Here is a 16,477-nt window from a genome sequence, read left to right as displayed (position 1 = left end):
AAGTTTTGCAATTGATTTCAAAGATTCGGTTATTTATATAGCTTTGTATTCTAATGCAACAAGAATTACAAACATCTTCTACAAAAATATCATTTCCATACATAGGAATTCATATTAAATTTGCCTTCCTCTTCAGTCTACTGACAAGATACCCAGTTTGGTACAGGGATCAATCTCATGAGTTTTCTGGCTTAAAAGAAAAGTAAATTCTAAGCTGTCTAAGCTGTATATGCTGCATTTCAAAATGGCTGTGATGAAAACTTTGCTTCCTGGAGCAAAAAGAGAAAGAAAGAGATCTGTTCATGTTATCTACACAAAATGAATAAGGCGCTCTGATGAAGATATAACTCCTTCATGAGTCCAGAATGAGCAAATACATCCTCAGGCAGAGGGTATGGCTGCTCACACACACATAGAATTTGTTTAGTTGCAATTAGAGGACTAAAATACCTGAGGATACATGCAAGATAAAACATTGAAATGATCCCTGGTATTGTCTTCCTGCTAAGTCCAGGCAGCTCAGAGAGAAATACAAAGCAGGAGCTGGCCACTCCTTGCTGACTTCCATGCTGAGCAAATCCAGCCTGAAACATGGAGCCCTGTCAGCCTGTAAGCCCATCCTTTCTTCCTGTTTTCCTGTTTATCAAGTTCTCAGAAAACACACAAGGCCTTTACTAACTCTAATCCCTCCATCTATTCCTCATGACAGTTTCGAAGTACTCAGTATGTTCCTATTTTAAAACCTAAGCTTGACTACACCTTCCCTGGAGCCAGTGCTTGCAGCCTCATGCCTTCAGTCCTGTCTCCCTCTAATGACTGATCTCAGCAGCTCCCAGATTATCAGTCCTACCTGCCTGGGAGGAAAGCTCCATTTTCTCTCCCCAAGCCCACCCCACACCTCAGATGTCAGCTGCACCTTGGAGCCACCCTGCACACACACAGAGCACTGAGAGGTGTGTTAGGGCTGGCCATGCTGACTAATCTCAGTGATGGCACAGGACTGAATCCTCTCATACACATCTCACTGTAAGCAAAGAGCTGGATTAACTATTGCTCTCCCTTATCCACTAGGACCTAGCCAAAGGTTAGGTTTACTATTTCTTTCAGTTCATTCAGTCACAGTCCTGCAGGAGATAAGGAAGCTTTCTCCCAGTACTGTGGTTGGAAGGCATACACTGACCCAAGTAATACATATTTTCATCGTCTTTTATTGCCTTTGTATCTTCTTAGGCCCTCTTCTGACCTTGGTAAAATGACAGCATTTTGCTCCCACTCTGTTTAATGTTCTCCTCGAAATCGGTAAGAGTAGAAAGGATCCCAGCTGGGATCCCGCCATAGGATCTTGAGCCTGCTCCTTACCACAGTGAGGAAGCAGAGCTCTCCCATGTAAACACATAACCAGGCCCTCAGCTGCCACCTCAGACACACACACAGTGGAAGGACAGACATCTCAAGGGCTGCCCTTACAGCTAACAGGAGAGATGGTGCAAACCATCCTGCCTTGCAAAGAGAGTTCCTGTACCAGATACCAAGATACATACCACAAAGTTACATATACAGGTATCCAAGATAAGACCCTTTGCCTTGGTCCAGTGTCGTGACCTAGTCATTGGAATTATGCAGCTTTTCAAAAGCCCTGGTCCATGGACTATTGACCTTAATGCTTAACATCTGTTACACACTACATTCTTATTAATGTCCTACTTCCCTCATACCAGGAGTACTCAACAGAATCCTCTCCAAATTTCAGGCAGAACTACAAGCTTTTTTGAACAGTGAAAAAGTCAAAGAAACCAGTGAGGCCCAGAACTGTCAGCTATTTCAGGCTGCTGTTCCTCTGCATATATTGGAGAAGCCAAATCCCAAAATAGCTGCTGAAATGCTACAAGCCTGAGTCTTTATAAACAGTGCTTGGGGCTACAAAATCTCCAGGCACTTCCAAAGCCTGTGTCTCCTTAAATTAGTTTTGTATTCAGTTAAAACTGATTAATTGTTGAATTATACCTCATGACAAGGCACCTCAACAGCCACTCTGTGAGCTCCCCTGTTAGACATGCTGATTGCATTAGGCACGTGCAGCACTGAAACTCAATGAGCTGATCCCTGTCACTCAGCTACCTCACCCACAATCAGCCGAGAACAAATTCAGTCCAGACTTCAGCTGATGAAAACCAGGGTCACCCCACTGACATCAAGTCTATTTGCACCAGCTGGCTCAAATGTTTCCAATTATCAGGAAATATTACCCGTTAATTTGAAAGCCCTTGCCACACTGAAATATTTCATATTGTGCTTGTGCTTTCATACTCATCCCTACCTTGTGTCTCCTAAAACATGAGAGTAATTCACACTGACTGCCCGAGACATACTGCTGCAGCTGTGAGAACAAAGGTGACCTCCTAATGCTCTTGCCACTAAAGAAGCCACCAAGGCCCCATTATGCATCCCAGTTCAGAACCAATGAACAGATTCCTGCTTCTCCTGACAACTAAAAGGCAGGCCAGGTTTATATTGAAAACTCACATTTCAATAGTTGGAGAACACTATTAAACTAACTGTCTGCATCAGGCTTTTAATGCAAGCCCTCAGGCAAATTTGGGAGTGCTGAGCCATCTGTGATCCAGGAGGTGGAAAATAGTATCCAACCTTTGAAATGAGGCACAGTGTACTTGTCTGAGAGTACAGTCAGCTAATGCACAGCAGCAGATTCATGTTAATGCTGATAGAAGGGAAACAGCACAGGTTTGGCTCTGTTTTGGCACAACACACAGCGTTGACAGATGTCATCACTTTGTAAAAATCACCTATATTATAAACCTATGTAGGACCAGCTGCTCTCAATTATGTGCAGCCTTGCTGATAGAAGTGCCTAAAATGTGGTTATACAGCACAGGAACTGACAGCATCCAGTGATATGAGATAAACTCCCCTAGGTGACTGCACCTCCATGGCACTTCAGCAAAAAACTGCTCACTCAAAAATAGCATTTTGCTTTGTTTTTCTATTTGGATGTGAGAGATTCTCTTTATGGAGAAATATACTATCAAAGTCATCAATGGCACTACACATTACAAAGGATGCTGAATATACATATCACTTAAAGTTTCCCAATAAAAGGGTCATTCTGATTTGCCCACAGAAAGTGAACACCACTTCAGAAAATATTTCCTAATTAATATGCATACATTTTCAAGGAAAGTATCCAGTGAAAAATATTTGAAAGTACCTATTTCTGGAAAGAAAATCCATGCTGTTAGGCAAAATTTTAAGGAACAAGAGCTAAGCTAGATATTTTCTGAAGGCTAGATCCAATTGCCCACACACGGGTACCCAATGCCACCAAGATGCTCTCCATATATGAGACTGCCACGCTGAGCTGGCATGCATGGACATGCGTTATGAGAGGTTTCACTTGTCCTAATCTGGAGTGGTAGCTGGAGCCCAGGCAGGGAAACCTATAGCATCACTCATTACACCTCTCAACTGAACCTGAACGGAGTCAAACCCCTAAGTGTCTAAGATTCCTAAAAAAGTGACCTTTTTTTCACAATTGTCGAAACAAAGCATCTTCTAGTTACTTCAGGGAAAGCCACTGGAGATAAAGCACTTGGGAAAATCCTTTTTTCAATATTAGGTACCTAACTTTAGCATCTCTTTTTTCTAGCAACTTGAACCTGTTTTAAAAATACAGGCATTAAAGTAAATTATCCTAAGTCATTGCTAAGAAATGAGATCCAGCCTATAGTGACAGTTACACAGACACATGTGCTCTTCGTATTTGGACTTAATTTTGAGGCAGCTGAATCACAGGTTCCAGTCCAGTTAAAATCTGAACCACTACCTTGAAATGTTTCATTTTCTCCATTCTTTAAACAGAGCATCTAAGGTGACTGGGCTGATTATCCTAAATGCTGATCTGTGAGTTCTACCTTCAAATAAAAGGTACCTATGCAATGTGTGAGCCTATTTCCACGTGTACAAGCAAGTGCATTTGTATATGACAACCAACACATTTTAATATTCCATGTCTATATTGGACAAAGTTATATATAAGCACAAAGCTTTAGGTCCATTTTACACAGCAATAAGTGAAAATACAAGTTCAAGGTAGTGCAAGGCAACATAACCAGTGCCTGTGCATTCACCAAAATAATTCAAAACTTCACCTCCATATGGTATTTCAACAAAACCAAAAAATATTACTACATTTCACTCACTAACCTTTGTCTTGCACCAGTACTTCCAGCTCTTCTCGAATCCCATCATACCAGCTAGTGATGTCCACATGGAGAGAGTAATCACAACAGGATTTGGTATCAGCTGCCTCATGCCACTTCTCAAAGGAGGTCAGTAAACTCGAACCAGGCTCTGGAAGCACATGGTCAACTGAAATAGAGAGTGAGTGTCTGTTAGCTGGACAGCATGCAGACTGTTCAGATTTCCTCAGTGCCCATGAGTAAGCAGTCTTCCAGCATCTCAGCCTCAGGAACAGCAGCCTCAGAGGCAGTTTGTGTGCAGACTGTACCTTTGGGGTGTTGGTCAGGTCTTGCTATCTCAGGTGCAGACTTTGCGAACAGCCTGTATGAAAGGTAAGTCTGGCAACCTGCTTGGTGCAGCATCAACAGATACACAAAGGGAGAGCCAAACACCTCACAGTTTAGGAAATATTTGTCTCTTCCTTTACTGTTTAGTAAGAGAGCACAATTTCTGGACTTTGCTGTACTTCTTGTCTATGTGTCCATTTCTATGTTTTTCACAGTACACACAATTATTAACCAGTGCCTTGTAGTCGCTGAATTGGCCCCCTCTGCCCTACCAATACATCAGTGCAGATGTTCAATGTTTTCTCAGCAGCCAAAACTGGGAATACAGCCAAAGGTCTGAACAGGGATGACGTTGAGCACAAACACTCAGTCACACTATACAGGAGACTGAATGCCCTCAACCCTGCATCTTCACTGCCTCAAGACTTTCTGCATCTAACGATGCCACAACATCTACTGACATAAAGACACGACTGCTTAGGCATATGTACTTCTATTTGCAGGGCTAGGTCAAAAGTCAGCAGGCAAACAAAGCAAGATGGGCTTACCAGTGGCATTTGCAAGCCTAATACTGCACAGGAAGCCTCAAATGAAGCACACAGACTGATAAAACTGTTAAAAAAGGAATGAACAGCAATGCATTTTGTGCTTATTGCCAGAGACTCTTTCAGTTAATACCTGCTGCTGAACATAGGTAATAGATTACACCACTCAGCAAAAAAAGCCACATCCCAATTCAGTAGGAGTAAAACTCCACTGGGGAAGCTTCTCTGCACAAGAAAGCTACAACAATTTATGTCACCTGAATAACTGCCTCACAAAGTCTAACCAAGGCCAAATCACTGCTAGTAGAAAGAGATAAATCTTGTCCTGCCACCTGATAAACAGAAGAAGGGTCTTTAACAATTATAAACAATTAAGTTTTATCTTCCACCAAGAAAGATGTTCCTCCAGGACATCTCTGGTAAGGAGTTCCTCGATTCTTACTGTCAATTCCAAGTTCATAAATAAGCATCTTGTTATTTCCAAAGCCCTTGAAATGGCACTTAGGTGGGAACAGCAGACCTTGGTCAGATTTTCTGTGGCATATACTTACAACACTACCCACACTGTTTTTAAAAAATCCCAAGAGTAGCTATTTTACCCCTCAGTGCTTGTTCTGTATTTCAGAGGAAAATCCAAGAGACAATTCCCCATGCTGCTATTTCTTTCTGAGGGTTGGCTCATTTTCAGACCAACCCTCAGTGAAAATGATGAATGGATCTCGAACACAGTGCCCAGAAACTTGAAGATTCATTGCAGAAGATCTCATAAAATCAGTATGCAGCCTCCGGTAGCTATCCCCACACATGCTACACAGGCTTCAGCCTGTCGTGGGAAGAGAGAGCATTGCTAGTACTCACTGATCATGGTGGTGCCCCCTGCTAGTGCTGCTTTTGTGCCTTGATAGAAGTCATCAACTGCAGTCATCCCATGGCAGGGCTTTTGTAGGTAAGTGTTGACGTCTATTCCCCCAGGAATAACCATGCGCCCATTAGCCTCTATGGTCTTGACTCCTCCAGGAACAATCAGATTCTCTCCTATTTGCCTGGACAACAAGGAAAGCCAGTATTACTTTACTTGAACAAATAAGCACAAAGGACAGAAGCTACCTGAGGCATGTAGGGGAGAGGAACCCAGGGCCATACAGCAGGAGGAAAGGTCCCCAAAGGAAAGGTGAAGCTCAAGCACCCCCTCCATCCATCCTGCTCAGCACTGGCAGAACAACATCCAGGAGAGCTGCCTTGCTGAGCCATGTGCTTGGCTCACTTTGCATTACTCTAGTGGCCAATAAAAGAGGCTGTAATGCACCAGCATTAAAAATTGATTTTTTTTTTAATATGATTCCTATCTTTAAACAATCAGAATTATGTACGCTTAATGCTCTCTTGGGGGCTCCAGTTTTGTATATTAAGTCCTTAAACGAAAACGAAAAAACACAGAACAAACATGACAGCAAGCTGGAATTGTAAAGATGTGGCAGAGGCACAAGGCACATTAGAAAGCATTATAATGACTTTGTCATCAAGGAATGCAAATTTATGCAAAAGAAATCTAAATAACCTACAATACAGAAATACATATTTAAGAGACCTAAACACCTTTAATCTACCATGTATCATATTCTTCATCCTTCTCTTCAAGTTAAAACTTAGTGAAACAATCTACATAACTGTGTGGAAAAATGATAATGAACTGTTGTCATCTTTTTCCCTTCAGGTCTTCAATGCAGGTATTTTTTTTTCCCCACTAATAGAAATATTAATCTCTTCTTGGTGTTGATATCAAGAAAACTCCAGATACTCACAAAATACTTTTAGTATTCAGGGACACAACTACTAATAAATTAACCTTTAACTTTTAAAGCCAAACTGCATTTTTATTGTCTGTTTTCCAGGGAGCCAAACAGAAAGACATAGGTTCGTGTGGAAGCCATGTCTCTGCACTGTTACACCGTAATATATTTGGGCTTAGAGATAACTGTAAGGTAGTGTAAGTTCACTCAGTTTATCTCATATTACAGACACACCGTCCTTGTCTTAATTTCCTTTTGTCTGAGATAAAATAACATTTATCCACATTTAAACAAATACCCCAGGCATCTGAGCTGCTGAATTTGTTTCTCTCATATTAAAATGCAACTCCCACTGACAGATCAAAACACAGTAACTGATTAACAGCCAATTACAACAAGCTAGAATGAAAAGTGAATATAACTTAATTAAAAGTAGTAAAACAAAAACAAACAAACAAAAAACACACCCACACACAAAAAACCAACCAACCAAACAAACAAAAAAACACCCAGGGATTATTACTCACATTGGAATCTGGCCAAATCACTAAAGTTAATAAATAGCCCCAAGAGGTCAAGAATTTGTTTCATATGCTATGCAAAAATGTCACCTCCAGCAGCTTGGCTCTCCTAGTGCTCCAGGCTTTGGTTGAAGGGAAGCACCGTCACTGGAGCAAACTCTCTGCCAGCATCATGAGCTGGGGTCTCAGCCACCCAGCACTGAACACATCCAAAAGGGCTTTCTCAGGAGAGCTGATAATATCATGGCATGAAGCCACACAACCCCACGTCTGGCATTTAATAGTCATCAACATGTAGAGCACTGGGAGTTTGTCATAACCTGTTTACAGCTGCGCGGTGTTAACAATAACCTGACAAACAGGGAACTGATGTGTTTGCAAAAGGCAGTAGCTGCCCAGCACATCCAATTGTGCAAACAAAAGCTGCAAGAAGCTCCTCTGCTGTTGAAATCTCACTCACAAAGGCATGCCATAAGGCATTCCACCCATGAAGAGATTCAATGCTTGCACAAAGTTAGGTAGCCCCACATATAATAATGGTGTTGTACTAACTTTTGTTAGTGAAATCCACTCCCAAGATTTTAATCAAAACAACCCTCCACTTTTGTGCAGCATTTGTGTGGCTAAAAAATTGGGAAAAAACTGGGAAAAAAAAAATTCACTATGACCAATCTTTTCTGAGTATGTCCACAGTGTTCACTGCACTCCAAGAACTAGCGTGCCTTTAGAGAATATTAAAGAAAAACTACACAAAAAATATTAAAGCAAGTAATTTTTATTTGCTTCTGCAATCAGCATCTACCAGCTACCTATTCAAGAAGACACATACGCTAACAAAGTTAAAGGGTGTTAACTGTACTGAAGTCTTCTGATTACTCAGGGCTCCCTATTTTCAGTGTATGGCTGAGTAACAGCTTATTCAGCTGAAGTCATCCATGTTCAAGTGACATGGGACCAAATGGTCTTTGTGGATGCTGCTGCATTACTACCTGTCAGAACTCTGTCTCACCTCTTGCCCTGGCATCAAGATTAAGGCTGGGAGAAGGCTGATCTTCCCTGACACTCAAGGTTTTTTTTATTCTGACTGACTAGAACAGAAAGTAGGAGATAACATGACTGCATTCAGGATTCCTGAATTGCTCACTCATTAATTCAAAGTGTATGTGAATAAGAATGTGGCTCAGTTCCTTGTGGGTGAAGAAATATAATAGAGCAGATAACTGTATTTTAGATCCTGTACAAATAATTGAGCTGGTTTTCTGCTAAATCAGCTACTAGAAAACTCAGACCCACAGAAAGTTGATGCTGTCTACCATTTTCAGTTGAACAAGCTGGTTAATTCTGTTGTACATGAGCCGATTAAAACACAATAGGAATAGCAGGCTTCAGCTCTTCCCAAGAAAGCTGAAAACCTCCCCCAGAACTCCATGAAGTTACTTCTATGGTTATGAAGCCCAGGACTCCTTTAAGCATCTGAGGTCTCCCCCTCCAGAGACCACATCCCCAGTCACCCACCCTGCATGCTTGCAGAGGTACCCAACCCTTCCCTTGGCAGGGATGGAGCAGTGGACAGCAAGCCCGAGACAGTGGGGGCATGACCTGGGGCAGGTCATGACTTGGTACTTGGCACTGAGATCAGGGCTCATTTCCTCATGTGATAGCAGAGGCAGGACAGATGTACACAAAATACATTATTTATAGGCCACTGGCAATTTAAATTACCAAAGATTTAAACTACTATTCAGATACCAGAGAACTGCCTCTCGAACTTGCTGTCTGAGTGTGAAGGGCTTAGGTTTCATGTGGGAAAAATCCACCATTGCTCCCTTGGACTCAGGGAGCCAGTCTGAGCATTGAGAGGTAGGAAAGAGCATCTACCATTCTCCAAGCTGTAGCTAATCTTCAAACACACTCAAAGTTATATTTGCTTTCCTCTCTGCAAAACAATCTGCAGGGACATAAGTGGTAAAAGATTCTATTCATTTCATTAATCTGCAAGAGAAACCCAACCCTTTATTTTCCAATCAGTTTCCACTGCAGAGTAAGAAAATTAATCTAGATCATTTATATCCCAGCAAAACAAGGACACTATTGCCTTTTCTGGGCTGAGTGGTTTGGTGTCTCCTCTGTTCTGTGGCAAGAATTCTGTATTATCAGCAGGATCTGCAGCTGGAGAGTTAGAGCATCAACTGAAATGTGGATGACTGAGGTTCAAGGCCCTGCTACAAAGGATCTTGAGCCACATTTAATAATGATGTTAAATATTTAGACACAATGGGCAGTTCTAGCTGGAGAAGAAACCAAACTCAGTGCTTCCTTAGGCTGCAAAATTTAGCATCTGAACATAGTACGGACCCAAGCCCATCTTGCAGCAGGTTGCCCTCACAAATTAGCTGTTTTTTTCAGAGCAGGACTTCTTGCACAGTTTACAAAGAAAAGTCTTAGGCCATCTCAATCCAGGAAACCAAGCATGACTCAGGGTTCTGAACAGCCTCCTTGGGCAAAGATAAAGGCCTTTTAAAAATTAGGATTTTGCCTGTCTATTCATTATTAATCTTAGCCATCTTGGGCAGCTGAGGTACTTTCTGGAGGTAGGAATCCACCCATGGATTTTAGAGGGAGTCTATGCACTCAACAAGGGCAGGTCAAACCTTGGCACTGCTAACCTGCCTACCAAGCACCGTTGCATTTCTGGAATCAAAGCAAAAAATTCACAGCAATTTCAGACTCCTAGCATCTCATGTTCTTAGTTGTTAAAGCAGTTATGATGCTTTCAAGAGTTACTAGGAAACTTGCACCTGAACTAACAAAAGCACAGAAAAACTCAAATACCTATCAAAGAGAGTACAACTTGGTTGATTGTTGCTATTAAAAAAAAGTTCAGAATTTTGTGTCTTCTCCGCTTAAAACAATATGCTCCTTTTCCCACTTCTGCAATGCAAGTAAAACTACAACTGCAGAGTGAAGTATTAAAAAGAAAAGCATGGATAAAAGGAGTCAGATTTTTTCTGTTATACTAACCTGAATCATAATAATATAAATAGGCACATATATACAAAGAAATGGACTTTTAATCTGATGATATAATCTTAAGAAAAGGAGCTTTGAAAACAAGTAGGTAATTAATTATTTACCAGATAACCATAAATATGTTTCTGTGCATTAAGTTACGGCCTCTGGAGACCAACCTTCTTAGGTCACTAGTGAAAATGTTTAGCAACCAAGAAAAAGGCTTTGATTCTTGTGTCCATCAGAGTACCCATACACACAACATAACTTTGCAAAGCCAGAGATCCTCATCTCCACTAAGCCAAGGTAGGACCAGCAGAGTACATGGACTCCTCTTTTACAGTTTCTCAGGCTCTCAATAACAGGTATTTCAAGTTTTCCACCTAGCAAATACCTTCCCAGTTCCTGTATTTTGTAGCCTGATAAATCAGTAGGATTTTCTTTCTGTGTGATCCTTTAAGATCATATACCATTTCTAGGCAAGAAAAGGGACAAAGGAACAATGCATAACAATCACAGAATACATTGAGTTGGAAGGGACCCACAAGGATCATCAAGTCCAAAGTGAACAGCCCTTACAGGGATCAAACCCACAACCTCGGTGTCCTTAGCACCATGTTATAATCAACTGAGCTAATCTCAGGCTCAATGTTGTAGGAACAGAATGTGCTATGCTTGAGCATTACCCAAAAGGGCAACTGAAAAGTAGCAAGTCCCCATTTACACCATGCAATATGGGGCATCTTTCAGGTTTCTGTGCTGTACAATCCTTCAGAGCATGGCTGCATTTGCACAGACTAGGTATGGGGAAAAAAGCTGTGTTGAGAGAGCCTACTTGCCTTGACCATTATGATAAAAACTAGGATTTCCTTTGAAAAGCAAATACCTTCAATTTACACTACAGAAATTTCCTATTTATCTAATCTTAGCAGAGATGAAATGGCAGAATTTAATAATTTCACACTCCTCTACTATGGGTTTACATCTAGAGGTAATCAAGATTCCATTCACAAGATTTCCATGAGCACCATCAAGAAATGACAGTAGTCTACGCTAACATGCATGCAAAAAAAGTTCAATATTTTGTAAAACCAACTTTATAAGTCCATCTTCTAGGTATATGTCTGCATAGAAGGAGTGGTCATCATTGATAATTCTTCCACCTTTAATGAGTAGTCGGTCACTCTGGAGGGAAAAAAAAAAAAGGAACAAATGTGAATTTGTTGAAATAAATAAACATAACAACATACTGATGACACCAAATATGCTCATATTATACCAAAAGCCGTTAATATCAAACACTCTACATAAAGGTCATAGATTCATAGGGGTACATAGACAATGGAGAAGAAAACCATAATATCACTGGCTGTTCATTTGTGACTTTTGGAACATGAGACCTCATGGTCATCACAGTTCCTTTTCCTCAAGGCAGAAATCACTGCACATGGAAACACTAAATGTCACTGCATCCCCCTTTTACCACCACCTTATCGCACAAAAGCCAAAAAGGGAAGAGAAGCCCCCAAAAGAAGCAGCCCAACTCTGCAATGGCCAAGCTGAGCTCACATGGCACTGTCGGCACCTCTGGAAGAGTAACAGAGCTTGGAACGCAAAGGGACAAGGTCAGGAGAGGCTGCTTAGCCCTGACATGTAGAAATTCCTGCCCAAGGAAACTCCCTTAACAACATTAGCTGAGCAGGGTCAACTACGCCACCCCACCACAGCAGCCAAGGGATGTGACCCACAGCTTGTGCCTCCTGCACTGAGTTACAGACCAACAGCAAAAAGTGTAGCTTTTCACGGGTGTGAAGAAGGAATTGTTGTCCATTTGTGGTTCCTGCAGATCACAGGATGTTGATGAACTGGGGGCACTCTGTGCTGAGACTCCCCACTACGTATCTCACTCACTCCATGAACGAGGACAGGAGGCAGCCTTCAAAGTTTGGCTCCCCTGAAATATCATACCAACAGCTGAGAGAGCTACCACTTGTTTGTATTTTCTGAAGTGCCAGAAAGCAAACGTTTTTCCCCACAAAGAAGTGTTCAAAATACCAAGTCTGCAGGGGTACTGTTCAAATGGTTACATGCTGTTCTTAAAAAATACATTTTATAGAAAGCAATTTTTACCCGTCCATATTCCTGAGAACCAGTATTTAAGCTCTCTCATTGAAGAAGTCATACTGGAAATGCCAGCATCCTGCTACCTACTCAAACACAGGGAAAGTCTGTAACTTCAGTGCCATTCTGGTTTTGGCTGGGGCACTTTATTTTCCTCACCAGCACTGGGCTGTGTATTGGATTTGTGCTGAAAACAAAGGGATGGTTCAGTTATTGCTGAGCAGTGCTCACAGAGAGTTAATGCTTTTTCTGTTCATCATCAGTGAGGAGGCTGGGGGTGCACATGGAATGGGGATGGGGGATATCCTGGACAGCTGACCCCAACTGACCCGAGGGATATTCCATACCATATGGCATCATGCTCAGCAATAAAACTCAGAGGAAGGTTGAGGGGCAGGAGCACTGCTTGGGGACTGACTGCAAATCGATTGGTTGGTGGTGAGCAATTATGTTGTGCATCACTTGTCCCTCTTGGGTTTTATCTCTCTCTTCTTTATTTTCCTTCCCGTCATTATTATTATTATTATTATTATTATTATTATTATTATTATTATTATTATATTTCCATTATGAAATTGTTTTCATCTCAACCCAAGAGTTTTCTCACTTTTACCCTTCCAGTTCTCTCCCCCATCCCACTGTAGGTTGGGGGAGAATTGAGGGAGTAGTTGTGTGGGGCTGAGTTGCCAGCTGGGGTTAAACCACGACAAGTACATAATGCTTTTGGAAAGACCTTTGCCAAGTGACTGTGAATGCTGTAAAACTCTAAAGCAGTCCGAATCTTCTTTTCCCATTCATACAAAAAAAAAGGCCATTTATTATAAATTATTTTCTTGGCTCAACAGACAATAACTCAGAATCTCCATTTTGCCCATGCTTTATACTCTTCACTCCAGATTCAATTCCTTGTTTAATTACAAGATGACTCAGGCATATTAACTATAAATGTCCTGAGTTCCCAGTTTAGAAAACAAATAAGTTGATATATTCTTAATCTATAAAACCAGGACAACAAGAAACAGTAAATTTCTTAAAATTTATTCATTAAAAAGTGCTAACGCAGATCTATGGGTGTTACAATGTAATTTCTCAGTTACATGCATACTGACTTTTCAGCTTGTACTTGAACAATTTTGCAGTTTCAAAGCCTCTATAGCCTGCATCATTCTAGAAAAGCAAAAGGAGAGAAACACACATTTTTAAGGGGAGAAAGAAAGGGGGGGAAAGACATTTGAAATACAGTGCACAACAAAAGAGTATGTACACAGGAGGTCTGAGGCTTTTCTCACGTGCTGCAGCAGTGAGAAAACCCTGGGGGGAACCAAGGCACAGAAGTATGATGACATATATCCCCAGGACCTGCTTCAAATGTTGTCACCCTCTCATTAGAGGATGGAGATGAATGCAAGTCCTCTATCTGGAATTTGCCAGAGCAGGCTCCCTGTTTTCTCCCCAGCCTCCCTACTGTCACTTGAAATTACAGGACTTGTGAATCAGCAGCTGGAATGGTAGGAAGTCATTTTGCCACGTGCTGGCAGTTGCATCTCCTCACCATCATGATTTACTACGCTGCCTGCTGACCTGCGGAGACCACCATCTTGTGAGCTCTTTTTAAGCTCATTCAATTGCCTTTTTAAACATTAATACTCTCCAATTACAAGAGTCAAGAGCTTACCGATACAGGCAGGCAATGCTACTATTGCACTGCATCTGTCACTGCTAATGAGTCAAAAAATCTGCAAGCTCATCAAGAAGTTCTACATTTTGCTGCTTTTAAACCAGGAGAATATGCATAATGAATAGAAACAAACGTAACACACAAGGAAAATAAGAAAGACTAAAACAAAGCTGAAGTACAACTCCAGAAAAAATAATTGTAGATATAAGGGTTTTATATATTTTTACAAATACATATACAAGTAACAAAACTAGACATTAGAATAATCTAACCTAAAAAGGATACAAATGCAGTTTCAAGAAAGCACTCAATTATGGAGTCAGACATTAAATTAAGCCTTACTACAGTCTAAAGGATTACTGAATGTTTAGCTACAAAGTCTCACCACCTTCGGAATTTTGGAGGGTGTAAGAAATTCTGGTGAAGAAAAAAACCTGCACTTAAAACTGAAGACTTTCGATTTTAATTCTTGACACCTCAGAAGAAAATACAAACAAATACAGAACCGTTGAAAAAGGAAGCAGGTCCTGCACCTGAGCTAGCCTGTGCTAAGATTCCCCCAGCCAGGTACAGGAAGCTGGGAGACTAAGCTGCCAAAAAAACACACATCTTGATACTCCCCAGGTAGACTGCCAAGCCACTGGGGACACTGCCGTGGAGCCTCGCCCAGCTTTCATCAGGACCTGAGAGGTGTGGAAATAGCTCTAACACGTTTCCATTACAGTAAATCAGTCTATTCAGAAGAAAAATAATTTTGCTGGAACCTCTCCCAAGCAACTCGAGCTGCCAAGTGTGCCTGTAGGACACATTACAGACTGTTGCAAAGCAGAGTACCTTGACGCAGATGATGCTGATGGGCACAAGCAACCCAGGTGAGGTTTCGGTGCCCTGTGGACACCTCAGCCGCACACTGTGCCCAAGATGCCTCTAATACCCTGCTAAGGACCAGAGGTGGCTTGTCCTTAACCAGAGCACCAGCATCCAATGTCTATGTGCACCTACCACATAGATGCATTTTCATGAACATGTTGGAAAAAATGACTCAAAAATAAATTACTAGAAAGGAGGCATGGGTTAATATAGACAAGGAATTTGCTGTATTTTTCATGTAATAAACTTTCATACAAATCATTGGTCCACGTGAAGTATTCGTTACCTGCCACAGCCTAAGCACAGGTTTCAGGGACAGCCACAGCCCTGGTGTGATGGCAAAGGGATGCTGCCACTCCGCATCACTGCCACCCTGCCACTGGTGTCTGGGTGATCCTGCACTGGTTTAGGTCCCTGGTACTTGCTGTGAAATCCTGGACAGAAATTTGGGCACACACAGGCTCTGTGAAGTAGGTCAGCCTCCTCAGGCACGCAGCCGGCTGTGCGTGGTCAGGGGCCATTTATTATTTACCAGGGGCAAGATGTCAGGCAGGCTGCTTGCAGTTTTCTGACCAAGTGACAAATGCCCAGAAAAACCAGAGACCACGTTCCTCTTCTCCCTGTTTCAGCCTGGAGAAGAGACACACACTGCAGTCCCCTGGGGAAAGCATGAGGGGGAGGGAGGAGTGAGCTGAAGTTCCTGAACTAATCACGGCAGCACTGGCCTGTATTTCTCCTTCCCAGCTGTAATCCCCTCTAGGCAGAACGCTGTCTTTGCCCAGTTCTAAGAGGTACCCTCAGCCACTCAATGACTTTTGGATGTTCTCCCAATGCAAACAGCAATGGGCTCATCATTCAGCTCAGGAGGTAACAGTAGTGTTTGCCTTTCTAGAGTGGCTGCCACCTTTCTATTCAGATGACAGATGTAGCAGGCATTGGTGCCCTGCCTGCCGAGCCCTAAGGGCTCCATACCAAGCCTTCAGTGCATTGCCTGGCACAGAAAGCTGCCAGCCCACCTCATTCCAGTGCAAGCCAAGGGAAGCTGACGAGACCCTCTTCTCCCTCCAGCCTGCCAAGGACAGACAGCGGGAACACAGCAAAACAGAGAGGGAGTATTATACTGAGCAATTTATGAGGTGCCAAGACTCAAGGGGGAAAAAAACTGCTCTCATTGGCATGGGAGATGTAGAAAGCACTACTGTAAATCCATGCTCTGCAGCCACTTTGGGGTGTGTTGGAGTCAAGGTGTTTCTCCTCCACTTGTCACTACTGCAGTGATGTGGCCACACTGTTGCTGTTTTCTTCTGAGTTCTATGCTTGGCTATGTATGACACAGCATCAGCACAGCCGCGATGGTTATCTGCTGTCTCCCCTGCAGCTCCATTTTACAAGCACTCTG

At 42.1% G+C, this 16,477-nt stretch overlaps 1 protein-coding gene across 2 annotated transcripts in view; it reads right to left on the bottom strand.

The window, feature by feature from the left end:
• The window catches only part of CRMP1 (collapsin response mediator protein 1), a 50,462-nt gene that overhangs the window by 21,547 nt on the left and 12,438 nt on the right, over positions 1–16,477 (bottom strand). For both annotated transcript variants that reach the window (XM_027891967.1, XM_027891968.1), the window contains exons 2-4: positions 11,506–11,594; positions 5,948–6,132; positions 4,222–4,386 (exon numbers count right to left, since the gene is read on the bottom strand). In XM_027891967.1, coding sequence (XP_027747768.1) covers positions 4,222–4,386; positions 5,948–6,132; positions 11,506–11,594 — 439 coding nt within the window. The remainder of the gene's footprint in view (positions 1–4,221; positions 4,387–5,947; positions 6,133–11,505; positions 11,595–16,477) is intronic.

Source organism: Empidonax traillii, unplaced genomic scaffold (genome assembly GCF_003031625.1).
Source record: "Empidonax traillii isolate 1590-97213 ecotype Southwest subspecies unplaced genomic scaffold, ASM303162v1 scaffold336:size770142, whole genome shotgun sequence".
NCBI lineage: Eukaryota > Metazoa > Chordata > Aves > Passeriformes > Tyrannidae > Empidonax > Empidonax traillii.
This window is presented reverse-complemented; position numbering and strand designations above follow the sequence as displayed.